Raw genomic sequence first — 18,042 nt, 5'->3', positions numbered from 1 at the left:
ATAAAATGGAACTTCTACAGAAAGCATTGCTGAGCGGATGCTGTGGGGAGCTCTCACTTCCCTTGGAGAGGCCCCCACCAGGTGCTGTGCACCTCTCTGTCCCCTGTACTGTTTGTAGCCACTGCCATTTATCACTACCCAGGGATGGGGGTTGGGTCAGGAAGAGATATTGCAGCCAATTGCATAAGTCGTTGATTGCACAAAGCAGGCTAAGGGCTGGTCAGTTAGCTCAGTTGGTTAGGGCACAGTGTTATAACACTAAGGTCAAGGGTTTGGATCCCCATACCAGCCAGCTGCCAAAAAAAAAAATTATGTCAAACCAGGCAGGCTGTAGGAGTAATGGGAAGCAACAGGCCTGGGGAAAGAAGTTGTCCCAGCATTGGGGTAAAAGCCTGTCGTCATTGAGTCTAGTCTCTGAATTTTCTGTCCCTCATCATGTTATTCCATAAGGCCCACACCCTCAACCAAGTGCAAATTCTTAGACAGTGGTGGGTACCAGCTCAGGCCAAAATCCAAATGTTTTTCTTTGGTCCCCATGGGGGTTTCTCTGTGTTTTATCTTAGCAGGATCTGGGGCCAGCTCACCTCTCACGTCCCCGTCATCGCCAACCCCACCTTCTACAGCAGGTTAGTAATGGGGTAGTGACATGCCTTCCTCTTCTCCACCAAGAGAAGGAGCAGCAAGGCTTTTTCTCTTCCTGCCTCGGCCCAAGAATTTCAGGGGTTAGACAGCACCAGCCTTCTCAAGAGAGACCAGTGAGAGTGAAAATTAGCAGTGTCGTTTGAGAGTGCTGAGGATGTAGATGTCAAAGCTCAGATTTTGCAGGGAATGGACTGGTTTGGGGGCAACTAACCACCCTCTGGCTCCAGCTTGCTTTCTTTGCTGACAAGCCTCATGTAGGACTCTTCAGATCAGAGTTGTCTTGGTACATGCTCAGCTGAGAAAAACAAAAGCAGCTGCCCAGCAGCCCTATCCTGCCAGAGCTCTCTCCTCAGGGAGCCCATCCATAATATTAGTTTTGTCGCAGAGCAAAACTGGTAAGATGTCTAGGTGCAGGAGTGAAATAACCATTGAGTTTCTGATTTCCTGACAGCTATTTGCACTCTATTTTGCTTTGTAATGATTTCATTATCTGAATATATTCTGTGGTTAGCCTTTGTTTTGCCTTTGTGAATTAGATACTGTGAGTTTTGTTTGAAAAATGTGAAAAGAATTTATCTTGGGGACTTCTTATAGAAATAATTGCCAATTCTGTGGAGTAGCTTCATAGTACTTTCTTTCTTTCCTTTTTGAAGTAAGATCTCTGCTAACCATTTTGCAAGCCCAGTAAAAACACATTTGAGCAACAGTATCTCCTTTTGCTTCTTGAGTGAACCAGATGTTCTAGATGTCTAAGGAGCTGGTTCTGTCACTCAGAGCTTGTTGGCTATGCTTGGAAGGGTTCCCACAGCTGTTTGAAGGGCATCATTGGTGGGGGTTGTTATATGAGTTGATGATACCATATTCATTCATGCTTAATGTGGCACCCAGGAGCTACCAAGAGCATTACCCAACTGCTCTCAAACGCATCTAACTAACCCGCCTAAGAAAAAGACAACAAGAAAATGCAAGGGTACTAATTTGAACAACTTACTTCTGGTTGGTTGGTGTCTCTCCTTGCTGGCTGAGGGTGGTTACTTGTGGCTTATTGCAGAATTTCTGGGGCCAGGGCCTGTTTTAAGTAGCAACTACCAATGGGGATGATATTCTTGTTCCTGTCTGACTTTGTCAGCAGATTTTACAAGAAAGCCCCCAAATATTGATCAACACAGAAAATAGACTTCTCCATCTTTTGTAGAGGTGACCTCTTTAGGCTCATCAGAAATTTCTGGGGATCCACTGTCCAGATTATGTTGAATCATTTTCTAAAAGAGAGGATACTAATTTTACACCACTTGGACATATTAAGGAAGTTGGAGAAAATGAATTGTGAGCATCTATAAGCCCTCCTTTAACAAGTGAGGTATGTGTTCAGTGTACAGAGGACCTCACTGTATACATCAGATGTGGTCCTGGGTGGTTAACTGCCAGTTCACACCATTAAATGCCTTGGAGAATTTACAGTCTATTCAGACTTTTAGGAGGAATTCTCCAATTTACCTTTGCTTTAAATGGGAGCTGTCTCATATAGTAGCAAGTTTGCATGAGATGAGGTAACTTAAAATGAGTGAAGAAAAAGAGGAATCTTTTGTAATTAGAGTCAGTGTTGGAAAAACTTCCTCTGAGGTGAGTGGGAGTAGTAGATAGGGGACATTCCTGTGAATTTTATACTACCTTGAAGGGGAGTCGTGAGGATTTAAAGGAAAAACATATGTGAAGGCCCAGGCACAATGCCTGGCAGAGACGAGTGGTTCCCAGCAAGTGTTGGCTGCTTCTTTCCTTTATCTCCTTTAATGTTTTGTTGACTAAATTATTGACTCAGCCCCAAAGACTGCACTCTGACCTCTGCTGGGCATTTCTTGTAGTGCATCTCACAAAAAATAACATTTAGTATTTGCCTGGCAACCTAGCATTTCAGGCCCTAAACAGGCACCCACAGGGTATTTATTCATTCAAGATGTATTCAAGATGCATTTACTGAGAGCCTGTGGTTTGCCAGGGTCTGTGCTTGGCCCTGGGTTACAGAGATGGACAGATAAGCCTCTAAGTGGAATCACATTTGGCGTTCCTCTCAGAGGCTCCAAAATGATAGACACAATTCAGACAAATGCTATCCTCAGGGTCTGAGCATGGTAATTTTTTCTCCCAATAGTTCCCCTTAAGTAAAGAATCTGCACCTGAAAAACTGGTTCTGTGCAAGGCATCAGGGAGATCAAACAGTTAGTAGCCACATGACAACTTACCTGTATAGATGCTTGGTAAATTCTTGATTTGCGTAGGCTTGCTCTGCCTTCAGGGCCTCTACTGCATGAGGATAGGACTCTCAGCCTAGGGCTGGCAACTTCTGGCTTAGACTGTTCCTCACTGCAGGGCAGCAGGCCAGCAGGCCAGCAGGCCAAGCTTCTCGTTGTGCTTATCTTTCTCATTCTTTTAAACCCTGAACCCCATTCTAGGCTGCCTGTCTTGATGCTGGAATCGTATTTACTCCAGTTTACATCTTCACTTCTAGGCCAGGTTTTAAAAAAAGCATGCTGTCAGGGAACAAGTCAAGGATAGTGTCTTCCAGCTTTATAATATTTAAAAAGAGTTTATGCAAAAGATAGCATCTCAAACACAGCTCAGTTTGGGAACTCTTGAGAACTGCACATGGGTCAGGGAACCTAAGCTTAAGGGCTGCTACTTGCTGGTTCTGGGACCTTGGACAAGGCACTTAACTCCCTTGTACTTTAGGTGTGTGTTTGTAATTGAGGAAAATAACAGTGCCTGCCTTGTCGTGTTATCATGAGGGTTCAGTGAGTTCCACGTTTAAGAGGCTTAGAACAATGCCTGGAACTTAGTAAGCCCTCGGTACACTCTTAGTTACCAAAACTTTGAATGAAAAGTCTTTCCACATCTGGGTTTTGGTTACCTCTGAAAAGGGCAAAAGGCAAAAGTTAGAAGAGACCATCTCACAGTTCCTTCTAATCAAGCATAATCTAAATCCATTGCCTTTGGGCGGTTGCTCAGCTCCGGCAAGTTGAATTTAGCAGCAGTGCACTTTTTCTGAAAGCATCTGTTTTAAGCAGATTTATGGTAGCTAAAGGTGGTCTAATCTCAGTTACTTTTAGGATGAGGCAGAAGTGACAGAGTTTCTAAGTGAAGGGGTCTTACCCTTACGAGCCCTTTCCAGCAATTGTGTGAGGGCTGGTGCCTCTCCCTTTTCTTCCTGCAACTCCCTTCAGGCCTCTTCTGAGGTCCTTACCAAATTGACAGGAGAAATATCATTTCTCTAAGTCTGCTGTCAAGTCCAACCAGTGTGGGGTGGGATTCTCTAATATTCTTGCTGTGACACCTATTTTTTTCAGTGAGAACATATCTAGCACTTTATTTCTGCTAAAGGTTGTTTCTTGCCTCAGGAAGGCCACCCTTTCAAGAACTGTAAAATTCTTTATCCTGACTTATTTCATGGTAAAAATGTCACTAACTAATATTTATACTCTGTATTCATAGATCTGTCTGAGTGGCGTTAAAGGTCCCGTTTTACACACACACAAATATTTCCTTCTACCTTCCTTTGGAAGTAAATAGGCCTGTTGCCTTGCTATCTTTTTTAAAAAAATGGGTTTGCTAAAGAATATTTTAGGAAAGCTAAATAAGCATTGTTGTTGTTTTTAATAGTCATATCTAACATATTTTGAGCTCTTATTTTGTGCCAGGCACTGTCTTGAGTGATTGATAGTCATTGTTTCATTTATCCTCATGAATACCTTTCTATTCAATGAGAGTGGATTCTCGTATAGCTTCGTTGTATAGACAAAGATACTGAGGCTCCAATAGAGTTAAGAGACTTTGGCCAAGGTCATACAAGTAGTGGGGACCTAGAGCCAGGATTTGAACTTGGTTCTCTTTGTTCATTTACCCCACAGATTTATTTATTTATTGAGTGCCTGCCTTCCTCAAGGTGCACTGCAGGGCCATGCTGTTAAACACTGTGCTTGGCTGGAGTGAAAAGAACCCTGAGTAAAGAATCAGAAAACCTGGGCTTCAGTGCTAGCTCTACCACTTTCCCACTGTGACCTCGGTCAAGTATCTTCCATTCTTTGAAGCTGTCTTTTAAAACAATTCCTGCTCTTTATTAGGTAGGTAGTGTACATGACAAGTAATATAAGCTATGAATGTCCTGCAATCAGAATTCTAGCCCTTCTTGCTTGCTTGCTGTTTATACTTTAAGCAATAGTTTTGAGGAGAGAAAGCTAGCAGTTTGTAGAAAACCCATTCTATAAGAATGAGTGGAGAGAAAGGGAGTTTTGAATCTGGAGAGCTAGAGGAGGAAGAAAAAGCCTTATGGCACAGAGCGTGAGTGAGAGCTTAAGGAGGGATAAGAATTAATAATAATAATAATAAAGACTTAGTAAGGCACACACACACAAAAAAAGAGATGAATTTATTTAGAATGTTGAAGCTTCCAGATTTGCCTAGCCAAGTTAAATTCTGAACCCCATTCTAGGCTCAAATCCATGTCTCTGGCCATTCAGAATTGCCTCTCTTGTTGTAAGCTGCACATACACAAAGCAGTGGCCATCTCTGGATGAACAGGACTGCTCTGCAGTGCATCTCTGAAGACTGTGCTGGCTCTGCTCTCCTGTCTGCTGCCTCTGCCGCCACCTGCCCACTCTCAGCCCTCCTCCCCCACTCCCAAGCCCAAGTCCCAAGTATGGGAGCTCTTCCCAGATTCCTCCCCTGGTGCAGGGTATGGGGGAAGGGAGGAGGAGTATTCTCAGCATCCTTTGTTTCTTCCAGAGCTGTCCTGGATGTGAGTAGTCAGCCTGCCCTGCCCCACCCTACATGGGGTCTTCTTTCCCAGCCTGAAGAGGGGGAAAGGATTTTCCTCCAGGCAGTGGGTTCATTAGGAACTCTGGGATTCGCTTTCTGGGAAGGCATGATCCTTCACATTTAACCTGGAATCTAGTCATTTTAAAAGGAGATGAGAGAAACATTTGCCTTGCTGCTTTCTTTTTAAATGGTTTTATAGCCTTAGGTAAGCTTCACTGCCCAATTCAGCCCCTATACCACAGGGCCCTCCCGGGAGGCAGAAGCTCAGTCTTAGACCTACCCCATAGTTCTTGCTCTTCCCAACTTTAAAGAGACAAGTCTCTGTTTTAGACTATAGAAGACTTGCTTGGGAAAAAGTGGTGAGTTTTCCTTTTTCTTCCCTCTTGATAAATTGTCCTTGTTGAGTAATAGAACTAAGTACACTTCTCACATCCATTCTGCTCTTCAGAGGAGATAAAATCTTCATGGCTCTTCTGAAGTGAGGGCTGTGCTTGTAAATAAATAAGAATATCACCTGATTGTCTCAGAAGAAAAAGAATGTGAAGAGGAAAGTGACTTGGTGATTAGTATGTGTGCTGTGTCCTAAAAGGGTCATCACTGCAGTTATTTTGTGGTTAATTGAAGTTATATCCTAGCTTTGCAGTGAGAATAATCAGCATATGATTCAGACTAATATTTTATTGTCTGTTACTATTTGATAAAATGACACTAAAATCTGAATAATGACATGTGTCCCCTTTCTCTCTTTCTTTCTCTTTGCTGTTTTCAGTAGAGCATGCACCATTTTGAACGTGAATTTTCGGTAAAGTAAGCTATGCTGATTTCTCTAACTTTAAAGATGCTCTGTTTCTGTATGTGAAATAGGACCCAATGTGGCTAGGTCATTAAAGTGATGTGCAAGTGGGAAAGCAGATTTGAGGCTATTTTCTTATCTGAACATTTAATTGAAATACAGCATCTTTAAAAAGTGCCCAAGAGACTTCATCTATGTTCATTTCATTTTCATCATGACCTTCAAAATCTTCATTTTCACTTTGATTTTAGTTTTAAAGTACAGCTCCAAAACCTACAAATCAACTGCATGGCATTTTGGTATATTTTAATTTTAGAATCCATGACTCTCAAAGTCCTGTTGGTTCCTAGTTACTCCCATGAAGGGAAAAGGGTGTTAAGCATTAGAGTTCTTGGTTACAGGCTTTTATAACTGATGATGGGGAGAAACAGTTCTTTTAAGCATCCTTAATAATTCTTGAGTTGTAACATGCGTACAGTCTCCTCATCTGCCTAAGGCAAAAGGCGAAGGTGGTTCCCAAAAGCTGGGGGCTGCCTGCTTCCAAGGGTCATGGCTCTTCATTCCCCCCTGAAGCTAGCTGGTAGGTCTGGTTGTGCTCTAGTGTGGTCTGGTGGCCACTTGGCCTCCTCACCTATATGTGTGGACCACAAAAGCATTCAGAGCTATAGAAACCTGTAGATTACCCACTGCTAAAATTGGCCTGAGGAAAGGGGACCCTCAGCCATCCTTTCCACAAGGCCTTCAAAGATGTTTCTGGCATGACGTTCCTCCTTAGATGGAATCTATGCCCTTGCCGGAGCAGTCTGTGCCCTCTTTCAGGGCCCCTGCTGGATTGCCACGTTCTCATTTGGATTGGTGGAGGAGATTCTGGGGAGGTGGAATAGTTGGCTGTCAGGGTTTTTTGTCTAAGAGAGGGCTCCTTAGATGGAATCTATGCCCTTGCCGGAGCAGTCTGTGCCCTCTTTCAGGGCCCCTGCTGAATTGCCACGTTCTCATTTGGATTGGTGGAGGAGATTCTGGGGAGGTGGAATAGTTGGCTGTCACGGTTTTTTGTCTAAGAGAGGGTGAGATGGAAGAGATCAGGACTGACCTGGTTATAATTAGATAAGCTGTTTTGGAGCATCCCCCATCCTGGAATTCAGTTAGCCATCAGTCTAACATCAAATCTGTCCACCCCTGTCTGTGGCCTGGGGATAAAGGCTATTGGAGGCCTCTCGGCGGGAGGAGCTCCTTCACATTTTAGGAGTGGAGGGAGCTCAGGCACTAAGCAGTTGTTCCCAGGTTTGTCACAGGTTACATTGCCAACTTCCATTTGTCCCTTGTCTTCCTGCCCCAGTCCCTCCTGCCCCTCCCCGGTTACCAGTGTGTTGTAGCTTAAGCCCCAACAGACCTTTAAAGGAAGCTTGTGGAGCATGGAAAAGGCAAAAAAGAAAAAGACAATCCATGAGACTTGTAGTCAGATACTGTGAGTCCCACTTCTGTGTTCCTGCCTCCTCCAGTTTTGACCTGGCTCCTGGACCTCCTCCCCTTCCAGAGTGTTCTGAGCTGGCAAGTTGGGTTTGGAACTGGTCCAGCCCTCTGTGAGCAGACATCAAGGTGATCTTGCTCTTTACCCCTTTGGTGAGCAGCCTCTCCTTTGGTGCACAGCCCTCAGCATCCATTTGCTTTACAGGCACAGGTTACCCTGTAGTACTTTGGACGGTGTATTTATTTATTCGACCTACGTTTCCAAAGAGATCATCTAAAGTGGCAGCAGTTTCAGCCTTTACTCGAAAAAATGAAGATCCATTTACTGAACACCACCTCCAACTCCCAAACTCTGGTGGTGCATTTGCACTTTTAATTTCAAGTACCTGCTAATGAGGCCAAAGTCAAGGGGTAGTTCCCATGGGGCTAAACAGTATTGTTCTGTGCCATTCCCCTGAGCCCAACCCCCGAGGCCTGTCTCTAGCCTTCCAGAATCCTGGGCTGGAGAGATAGCCTGTCTCTGTGTGGACAGTTCTGTGCCTTTACTAGAACCCTGAAGAGCTGCTATAGCACAGAGCCTGTCTTCTTGTCTTTAACTCTGCAGTGATTCTTCTGCCAGGGGTCAAAACACAAAGCTGGCAGGCAGAAACCCTGGATCTCCTTCTGGTACACATTGGGCCCTGAATGCCAAACCCAGATTCCGCTGCCCTTTTCTGGACACTGGGTGGGAGTGCCTGGGGAAGGGGCATTATCACACTCATCCCCAGGCGGGCAGAGCTCACTGCTCTGGGCCCGCTTAGTGCTGCAGTTAAGAGACTCTGAGTTCCAAGAGTCTTCAGCAGAGGTCTTCACTCCTCCTGGTATTTCACTAGTCACTATCCAAAAGTCCTCTTTAGAGGAATGTTTATATGAGATGCCCATTCTCCCTGGTTTTCTTACCTCAACAGTCACTTCAGATTTAAAGTCCTTTTTATCTTTATAACCCTGTGACATAAAACCAGAAACACTTTCCAACAATCTACCCTAGCATAGAACATAGTAGAACTTCGCTCATTGGTTATTGTGTAGAACCAATGAAAATTACATTTTGTTCATTTGTCTGTATTTAATCTCTATTTGTATTGCTTATTATCATTATTTGACGATTCCAAGATTGCAGAGCATGAGTGTGTATATTTGTGTAATTCTTTAATTTCAGCTACCTTAGGTTTGGGTAAAAGATGTAAAGGAAGGTAAGTGGTTTTCTGTGAATTACAAGACCTTACTCATTGCCTGTCACACTTCGTGAAAAGGATATACTTACCTGAGTATTTTATGGGTGAGCTGAACCACTCACCCGTACAAACTCAAGTGGCAGAAGGTGTATTTAGCTGTTATCACCACAGCTCAGTTTGGGGGAAACCACCCACCAGAATGTCTCCCTGCTGTAGCCCTAGGAGGCAGTAGAGGGTAGAGACAGCAACAGACAGGTGGAATCTCAGAGAGCTGAAAGATTCACAGGAGATGGGGCAACTTCCTCTCCTTTTTCTGTGCTCAGTATTTATTTTGTCTTGAAAGAACAATTCATTCATTGATTCAAAAATATAAAATTCAAGTTGCAAATGTCTGTGTGCTTGGAGGTTGAGGAAAGTTTTAGATACCTGTCCAGTTTCCCTCTCCTTATGCACTAGGGTAGAGCTCGACATTCCAGTCTCTCCTGATGCTTCAGCAGAGATGTGTGTTTGGTACAACTCCATTCTGTTCCTTGGTTGGGCCACAGTGGGGAGAACAGAATTTGAGAAAGACTCCTCCCTGATGGTGTCATTGCCAGGGAAAGACTCCTCTGCCCCTTGCTTTGCATTGCTAACGATTGTTAGCATTTTGTATTTCTTTAATGCAATCTAATAGGAAATGATTATTTGAGACAGGCAATCTAATAGGAAATGATTATTTGGGGAATTCTTAGCCCAATGAGCACTGACTGGTTCCTTGCCGAGAATACTGAGTGGTTTGTCATTTTATATTAAATCACATCCTTCAAATATTATGTGTTGGAGCAGAACTGGTCATCTTTAAGAGTAATTGACATTCAGGTAGCCCAACTCTGTGCACACAGATGTCTATCTTTAATTGCTAACTCAGAAGTAGGTAGAGCAGTCCAGGACCTGACTAAAGCAGCTGATGGAACCCTTCTTTTGGGACCATTACTAAAATTTGGAAATGGGGTCAGAGCTTCATCTATGCAGAGCATGTCACTGTGTATGGTTTCATGTAATCTGTGATGTTTGTTCCAACAGTCTTTTCTCACATGACTGTTACTTGAGAGAAACAGCAATCTTTAATTAATTCCCCTTTGATGCTTATAGCTTTTTTGTTCAGTATTTAAAAAAATTCTACAGTACTGGGTATCTTGGTCCCTCTGAGGAAAACATTTGCAGTCTCACCAAAGTCCAACCTGCCCAGGACTGAGCAGTAGCCTGTGCACAGGGCAGTTGGAAGGTGCATACTGATTAGCTCCTTTTTCCCCCTCTTTCCTCCACAGGGATATCTGCATTACCTCCACCTCCTCCTCCACCTCCGCCTCCACCACCAGCAGCTCCCCTGCCTCCTGTGCGCACAGAGGTGCCCTCACAGCTCTTGCCCCAGGCTGTGAATGGTGTGAGCCGAGGGGCCTTGCTAAGCTCCATCCAGAATTTCCAAAAAGGAACTTTGAGGAAAGCCGAAACCAATGATCACAGTGCTCCTAAGATCGGCTGAAGCTTCCTGTTTACACTTGGAGGGAAAGTAGTTCTTGTTTTTCTCTCCTACCCGTATCTTCTAAAGTACCCTCTTCCTGGATGAATAATTGCTGAGCCAGCACAGCCACATACTATTTTACAGATGCTCGTGTGAGAGGCTTTTCAAGAGGGAAATATTCTTCAAGTTAAATAAAGTTGGGCTGGCATTGCTGCCTTAAGAAATATTTTGCTCCTTTATTACCCCTGTAAAGGAGTCTTGTTCATCCACTAATGGGCATCTTTTTGGGGCAGCGTCATATTAGAATCAATATTTATACCAACTAAAGGAAATGAACAGAAAAAAATGACAATATTCAATCACAGCAGTGAATACCTTTGTGTTGCAATCTCTCTTTAACTCTGTCAGACAGCTCCTAGAAAGTTCCTCTCGTTCATTTCTCTAAGGAAGTTTCTGGTTGTTTCTTAGATAAATCCCAGTTTTGCTACCTTTATTTCATCTCAGATATTAACACTAGCCCAGTCAGAGAAGCAACTGAGTTCTTCATTTTCCCCTGAAATATAATGGGGTAAGTTCGTAATGTTCTCTTCAGTTCTAACAGGAATATCGTTGTGATTATAGAACTCAGGGCTGCTAAAGCAACTATTCTAGACTCACAGTTTTTTTTAGTTAGAATATACGAGAAACAGACAAAAATAAATGTTAACATCAGAAAAAAAACTCTTGTCTATTAGAAGATCTTAGTCCTCAGAATGCAATGAAGTCAAGTTTGGGTTTGGGGGGGTGGGAAGTGTCATTATTAAAGTAATGACAAGTAAATTTGAAATCCATAGAAATCAACTCTGATTTTTGGAAGATTTATCCAAATACATCATCTTTTTAATGTTACTCATTTATTAGATCCTTTATCCTATGATTTGCTTAAATCTTTAAATAAATTGCACTTTAAAGGATTATAAATAATCCATTTAAAAATTCAAGTACACACATCAGTGTTGGTTACTATGCAGAGAGAATGTCATTGTGTATAGTTTCATGTAATCTGTGATAAATGTTCAGCTGTATTTTTTATTAAAATAAACCGTGTCAAGAAAATGTGTTGTATGTAGCTTGGCTAAATATTTCAAATGAGAACTTTTTGTAGCACCTTTTGCAAACATAGAGTCACACAGCATATCTAAAGCTTACTTCCTACCTGTCCTGACTCTATTTTCTTTTGTGTTGTATTTAGCCTCTTAATAAGAGCTAACAATCCTGTCTTGCTATTTAAATTAGGTACCACTTATATTCTTCTATAACTAATTTATTTATTTATTTATTTTATTATTTTATGTCTTGCTATTTAAATTAGGTACCACTTATATTCTTCTATAACTAATTTATTTATTTATTTCTAACACAATTCCTTCTCATATCCTTCATCTGGGTTTTTAAAAAATTTTATTATAATTATTTTTACATTCTAAGATGTGGAGCAGCTGGGAGGGAGGGGTAGAGGGGAAAGGGGAGGGAGATAGAGTGTGAGGAGGAAAGAGGGGTGCGTCATCAAGGCCCTTGGCACCCCCCTTATTCTGGCAGGGGAGCCCTGGGCGGCTTGGTGGTTGTAGCTGGGCTGGATGCGGATGTGGTGGGGGGCATGGCTCAGGTCCTTGGTTGCCCCCACCTTGGCTCAGGAGCCTGGGGTACTTCCAGCGGCAGCCTGGTGGTCGCTGGGCTGGATGTAGACATCAGGGGTCATGGCTGAGGCCCTCAGCACCCTACCACCCCAGCTCAGGAGTTTGGGGTGCTTCCAGCAGCAGCCTGTTGGTCATTGCTGGGCTGGATGTGGGTGTCAGGGGCCCACAGCTGAGGCCCTCAGTCCTCCCCCCACCTTTGCTTTGGAGCCTGGGGGGCTTCCAGTCCTTCTGGGTTTTATAGGTGTTCTTTGGTGGTGTTAGACCTTTACTGGTTAATATCAAACTCTGTCTCTGATCTGTGTGTGTTTTGTGTTTTCTTTCAGTTCTGTGTTTGTTAGCTACCTCCACCACTTAAACTCTGCACTGGAACTAATTTGTTGTCCTTTGCTTACTTTAAAATGGGGGAACTTTCTGTGGGAACCATCATTTGAGCCCTGTGGTTGAGCTAAATTGCTGCTTTGCTGCTGATTCTCTGGGGAAGACGTTTTGTGCAGTTCAGGTTTTAATTGTTGACCTTGTAGGCACTCCCTGGTCTTGTGAAGTCCAGTATACCTGGGTTGTGTGGAAACTCTGGTCTGGGCCTGAGTCTTTTCTGCAAACTGTACCCCCTGCAGCTCGATATTCCTGACCAGTCTCCACTGAGTGACCCTGTGCTGACTTGGGGGCAGATCAGCTGTCCATGCTGTGCCCGAGTCCCCCCCCGCCCCCCGGGTCCGTCTCCCCCACTACCCATACTCCAAATACCTCCCATGGGATGGGCCACGTGTTAGTTCTTTGTGATGACTCACCAGCCTGAGTGGCTCCTTTTTTGTTGTCTGTGGCCCCTCACTACTGTGTGGGCCCACAGGAACTTTGTTAGTGGTCTTGCTGTCATAGAAGTGGCTTTTGCCAGATCTTGTTCCATGTGCTCACCAGGGCCAGCCTTGAAGTGGTGAGGGATCGAATAGGTCAGAGTGGTTCTTTCTCTCAAAATAGCTTCTCCTGCCTTCATGAACTCTGTAGGTCTCTGCTCCTCAACCCCTGAGCTCTAGTGGCCCCAGCTTGGCAGTTGTTTTTTTTTAATAGTTGTAAATTGGTTGATTGTGGGAGGGTGACACTGTGTACTGGCTATTCCACCATCTTGTTGTTAAGTCCTCTTCTATAAATCCATTTTTTTCATCTCAACTTCTGAAGAGGCAGTGTATGACAGACTGTGTTTTTGGCAATGGGATTTGCTTTCATTTTAAAGGGAGCCCTAATAGAGTTAGGCATCTGAAGAGTTGTGGATAAGGTCCTGTTACAAGTGTGATGCAGCTGAGGTGATTAGTTTCTGATGGAGGTTGTGAAGCCTGAGTCCTTCTAAAGTCAGTTTTGCTATTTTGGATAAAGTTTCAGATTTGAATAAAAACAGGCAGTGGTTTTGTTATTGTATCAGCTTATTTTCTATTTGGCACTAATTTCTTAAAAGAATTTCAAGATTTCCACCCACGTTTATTATTTCAAGAATATAAAAATACAATTAGTAATAGTTAGGAATTCCTTTATTCCTTATCAAAACAATCAATAGTAAATGTAGATTAAACACTTTTATTTTGTACACATAAGCCACATTGATACCTTGTTCTTCTAGACAAGGTAAAATTTTACATTAACCTTATTCAGAGAACACGACAACTGTAACAGACAAGAAAAAGCATGGAGTCTAGAGCAGAGAGTGGAAAGTTTCCCACACACGAACACATTTAAACTTCTTCCTTGTACAAAAACACCAGTTGTTGCTCTAAATTTATGAACAGTAAGGTTTTATAGTACAGTCCAGGTGAACTGCCAGCAAGTATTTTAAATAAATTTCAATGACTTGATATTCAAGTTCAAATTAGACATTTAATGTTTTCTTTATTGCAAATATGATGTCTTTGACCTGAGGTACAGAGTTGTCTTCTAGAATCTTAGCATAAGGCATAGGGACATCAGCACCAGTGACACGAACAGCAGGAGCATCCAGGAAATTGAATGCAGGGCCTAGGAGAGAAGGCAGGCTCAAGTGAGAGAGAGGCAAGGAAAGCCTGCTAAGCACTACCACCTTGGCACAGAGGTGTGGCTGCCCAGGAAGAGAAAACACAAGGTAAAGGAATGCTAATTACAGGGAGAGCTGAATTAAAAATAATGTTTAAATATATACTAAGTTCTCTCACCTTGCCTTTCTATTTTGGCTTTTCCAATAGGAATCAGAAAATCTTTTGACTGAGCTTCCGCAGGAAATTCAAAAGGAACTCCATACATCAATTCATTCTCTAGCACCACCACTGCAAAATATTGTAAATATTTAAAGAAAAGTAACTACATCCAGAATGACTAAAAACATATATACAACAATATCATTCATCTTGTGAAAAGTTTCACTGCGCTGATTAGGAAGCCTTGATTCTATCATGTCCAGTAGCCTTGAGGATGGTTTAAGTACTCACATTTGTAGTTTGGTCAACATAATTTTATCTATTTGAGGTTAAACCAGTGTTGTGGGTGTGCAAAAAATGTTTCCTATAACTAACTGGCCCCCTTATACTCAGAAATAAAAACTACATTCTTTGCTATCTTTACTAAATCTCTAAATCATTAACAATTTATATAATATGTCTAAGCCTAACTAGAAACTTTTAATGGTTTCTTCTATCCAAAGATTTCGTTTGAGTTTTCTAATATTCAAAAAAGACCCAAGGGTCACTCTGCTGACCTGGATTGTTGTCCCGAATGGCTGATTTAATAAGTCCTTTTGCATCCTCTGAACTCCAGGGGCTGACCACCTTTAAGCCTGGACAGTGCCCATACCACGCAGCAAAGCACTGTGAGTGTTGGGCAGCTACGCCTGCTGAGGCGCCATTGGGTCCCCTGAAGACTATGGGCACAGGCTGAAGGCCCCCCGACATGTAGTAGGTCTTGGCAGCTGAGTTTATAACCTGGTCAATGGCTTGCATAGAAAAATTGAAGGTCATAAATTCACAAATGGGCCGCAACCCAGCCTGTCAAATCAAAAACACAGATGTTAAAAAGACTAGAAACAGCAATGAAGAGTGGCAAACAACCACTCCATTCTTCCAGCTTTCAAACAAAGTCTTTAAAAGGCCATGTTAAAAGAAATCTCTTTGGATAAGCTTCATAAAGAGTATTACATACCATAGCCGCACCTACAGCAATTCCAGCAAAGCCCATCTATAAAGTAAAATGCAAATGTAAGTGAAAATTCATAAATATTAGGATAGGGAACACTAACAGACACACCCCTCAAAGGTTTGCTTCCCGCTGGAAGGCCTACCTCAGATATGGGAGTGTCTATGATCCTCTTGTCTCCATATTTCTTCCACAGGCCTCGACTAACCTACAATTAAGAGTTGACCCCATTACTTTGAAGAGTATCTGGGGACAAATGGCTGCTTCAATTTTGTGTAACATTCACATATTTTGATTACCTTGTATGCCCCATCATACTGGGCAACTTCTTCCCCAAGCAGAAATACTTTCTCATCTCTTTCCAACTCCTCATCCATACCTTGATTTATAGCATCACGAACTGTCACCTGTCACAAATATGGGAAAACAATCAATAAGCTACAGGATTATTTAGGATATTATTGAAATTCTCTTACTTTATACTTACACAGGCTGCCCACAGCATACAATATAAAAACTAACACTAGAACAGGTTTCTTCTTAAAAGTTCAAAGAATTCTAAAAGTAACATTTCTATCACACATAGTGGGTCTTTGATAGGATGTGTTAATGATCAGCTTACTGAACATTTTCCTTGATGTGCACCCAAGCTTAAGAGAACTGCTTGCTGGCCAGATTAGCTCACAGACATTTTCCTAAGTATAAAATATATGGGGTTTTATTACCATACTTGTAGTACTATGGAGGCAGAGAAATATCAAGGAAGCCTAACTAATGCTAAGTACTGAGCACTCACTAGGTGTCAGACACTGTCAAACACTTTGCATTCAGGACATAAGAGTTGTTATTTTAATATACATAATGGTTAGAATCCTCTAGTTAAAAAAGGGGGGAGGGGTAATTACCATATGATCTAGCAATTGCACTTCTAGGTATTTACTAAAAAGAACTGGAAGCAGGGATTCAAACATTCTTGCACACCAACGTTCATAGCGGTATTATTCACAGTAGCCAAAAGACAGAAACAATCCAAATGTCCATCTTTGGATGGATAAACAAAATGTGGTATATACATACAACGGAATATTATTCAGCTTCACAAAGGAATCAAATCCTGACACATGCTACAACATCGATGAAACCTGATGACATTATGCTAAGTGAAATAAGCCAGACACAAAAGGACAAATGATTCCACTTATGTGAATAAGTGGAGAATAGGCAAACTCATAGAGACAGAAAAGTACAACAGAAGTTACCAGGGACTCTAGGGAGGGGGAATGCGGAGTTATTGTGTAATGGATACAGAGTTTCTGTTTGGGATGATGAAAAAGTTCTGAAAATGAATAGTAGTGTTGGTTGCACAACATGGTGCATGTACTTAATGCCACTGAAGAATACATTTTAAAATAGTAAATTCTGAGTTATGTATATTTTACCATAATTTAAAGAAAAAAAGAGGGTGAGGGAGAAAGCGTCAAGCCTAGTTTTCTTTGATTACCCATCTGATCCCAACCGGCCTCAAGGGGGTGACATGCCGGTGTGATCGGCACCAGGCGGCGACAGAGGAAGCACGAGTCCCACGCAGGATGCGGGCGTCCGCAGACCCCAGGACCAGCGGCCGCCGCCTCTCCCCGCGGTGCCGACTTACGCCTCGGGCAAGTGGCCCCCTCCCTGCCCTGACTAGCGCCCGCGCCGCTTACCTGCAGCGCCGCCGGCGCGGTCCTGTGAAAGCGCCTTTTCAGCAGCCCGGAGACCTGGGGAGAGAGAAGAACGCTGAGAGACGCACGCTCCCCGCGGTGCCGACTTACGCCTCGGGCAAGTGGCCCCCTCCCTGCCCTGACTAGCGCCCGCGCCGGTTACCTGCAGCGCCGCCGGCGCGGTCCTGTGAAAGCGCCTTTTCAGCAGCCCGGAGACCTGGGGAGAGAGAAGGACGCTCAGAGAGACGCACAGTGGGCAGGGCTCACGCAGGGTCATCGGGCCGCGCGCCGCTACCTACCTGCTGAAGGGGTCTCCGCACCAGGCCAGGCACCGGCGCCATCTTGACCGTGTCCTCTACCCGCAGCCAAAAGACAACACAGTCGTATAACTTCGTATAATGTATGCTATATGAGTTATGTATATTTTACCATAATTTAAAGAAAAAAAGAGGGTGAGGGAGAAAGCGTCAAGTCTAGTTTTCTTTGATTACCCATCTGATCCCAACCGGCCTCAAGGGGGTGACATGCCGGTGTGATCGGCACCAGGCGGCGACAGAGGAAGCACGAGTCCCACGCAGGATGCGGGCGTCCGCAGACCCCAGGACCAGCGGCCGCCGCCTCCCCCCGCGGTGCCGACTTACGCCTCGGGCAAGTGGCCCCCTCCCTGCCCTGACTAGCGCCCGCGCCGCTTACCTGCAGCGCCGCCGGCGCGGTCCTGTGAAAGCGCCTTTTCAGCAGCCCGGAGACCTGGGGAGAGAGAAGAACGCTGAGAGACGCACGGTGGGCAGGGCTCACGCAGGGTCATCGGGCCGCGCGCCGCTACCTACCTGCTGAAGGGGTCTCCGCACCAGGCCAGGCACCGGCGCCATCTTGACCGTGTCCTCTACCCGCAGCCAAAAGACAACACAGCGGGGCCGATAGACGCGAGCGGGCCCCGCCTCCCCCGCCGGAGCGGGCCAATGGCAGGGCGTGACGCCTGCGTGCCCCGCCCATCCGCTTAGTGGATGAAGAGCCGAGGGCGGGGCCCAAGGGCAGGGCCCAGGTGGCGTGCGGAGTGGCGTGCGGAGTGGCGCTGCCCATCGGCCTGGGACCA

At 44.1% G+C, this 18,042-nt stretch overlaps 2 protein-coding genes across 6 annotated transcripts in view; one reads left to right on the top strand and one right to left on the bottom strand.

The window, feature by feature from the left end:
- Positions 1 to 11,521, top strand: part of PXK (PX domain containing serine/threonine kinase) — a 50,145-nt gene extending 38,624 nt beyond the window's left edge. Inside the window, exons 16-18 of one of the 5 annotated variants that reach the window (XM_008576563.1) lie at positions 564 to 626; positions 6,221 to 6,253; positions 10,233 to 11,521. In XM_008576563.1, the coding sequence (XP_008574785.1) occupies positions 564 to 626; positions 6,221 to 6,240 (83 nt within the window). In that variant the 3' untranslated portion in view covers positions 6,241 to 6,253; positions 10,233 to 11,521. Of the gene's footprint in view, positions 1 to 563; positions 627 to 6,220; positions 6,259 to 10,232 lie in introns of all 5 variants that reach the window. The other 4 variants (XM_008576565.1, XM_008576564.1, XM_008576561.1 and 1 more) reach the window with 4 other exon arrangements.
- Positions 11,522 to 13,604: 2,083 nt separating this feature from the next.
- Positions 13,605 to 17,057, bottom strand: PDHB (pyruvate dehydrogenase (lipoamide) beta; the record flags this gene model as incomplete). The annotated part of the gene is made up of 7 exons (XM_008576572.1): positions 13,605 to 14,217; positions 14,277 to 14,387; positions 14,816 to 15,101; positions 15,256 to 15,291; positions 15,395 to 15,457; positions 15,549 to 15,656; positions 16,953 to 17,057. Coding segments are annotated over 7 exons (969 nt in total), but the record flags the coding sequence as incomplete, so codon positions are not given.
- Positions 17,058 to 18,042: the final 985 nt, after the last annotated feature.

The sequence above is a fragment of the Galeopterus variegatus genome, unplaced genomic scaffold, assembly GCF_000696425.1.
Source record: "Galeopterus variegatus unplaced genomic scaffold, G_variegatus-3.0.2 Scaffold1367, whole genome shotgun sequence".
NCBI lineage: Eukaryota > Metazoa > Chordata > Mammalia > Dermoptera > Cynocephalidae > Galeopterus > Galeopterus variegatus.
Note: the sequence above shows the minus strand (reverse complement) of the source record. Positions and strands in the feature narration are given on the sequence as shown.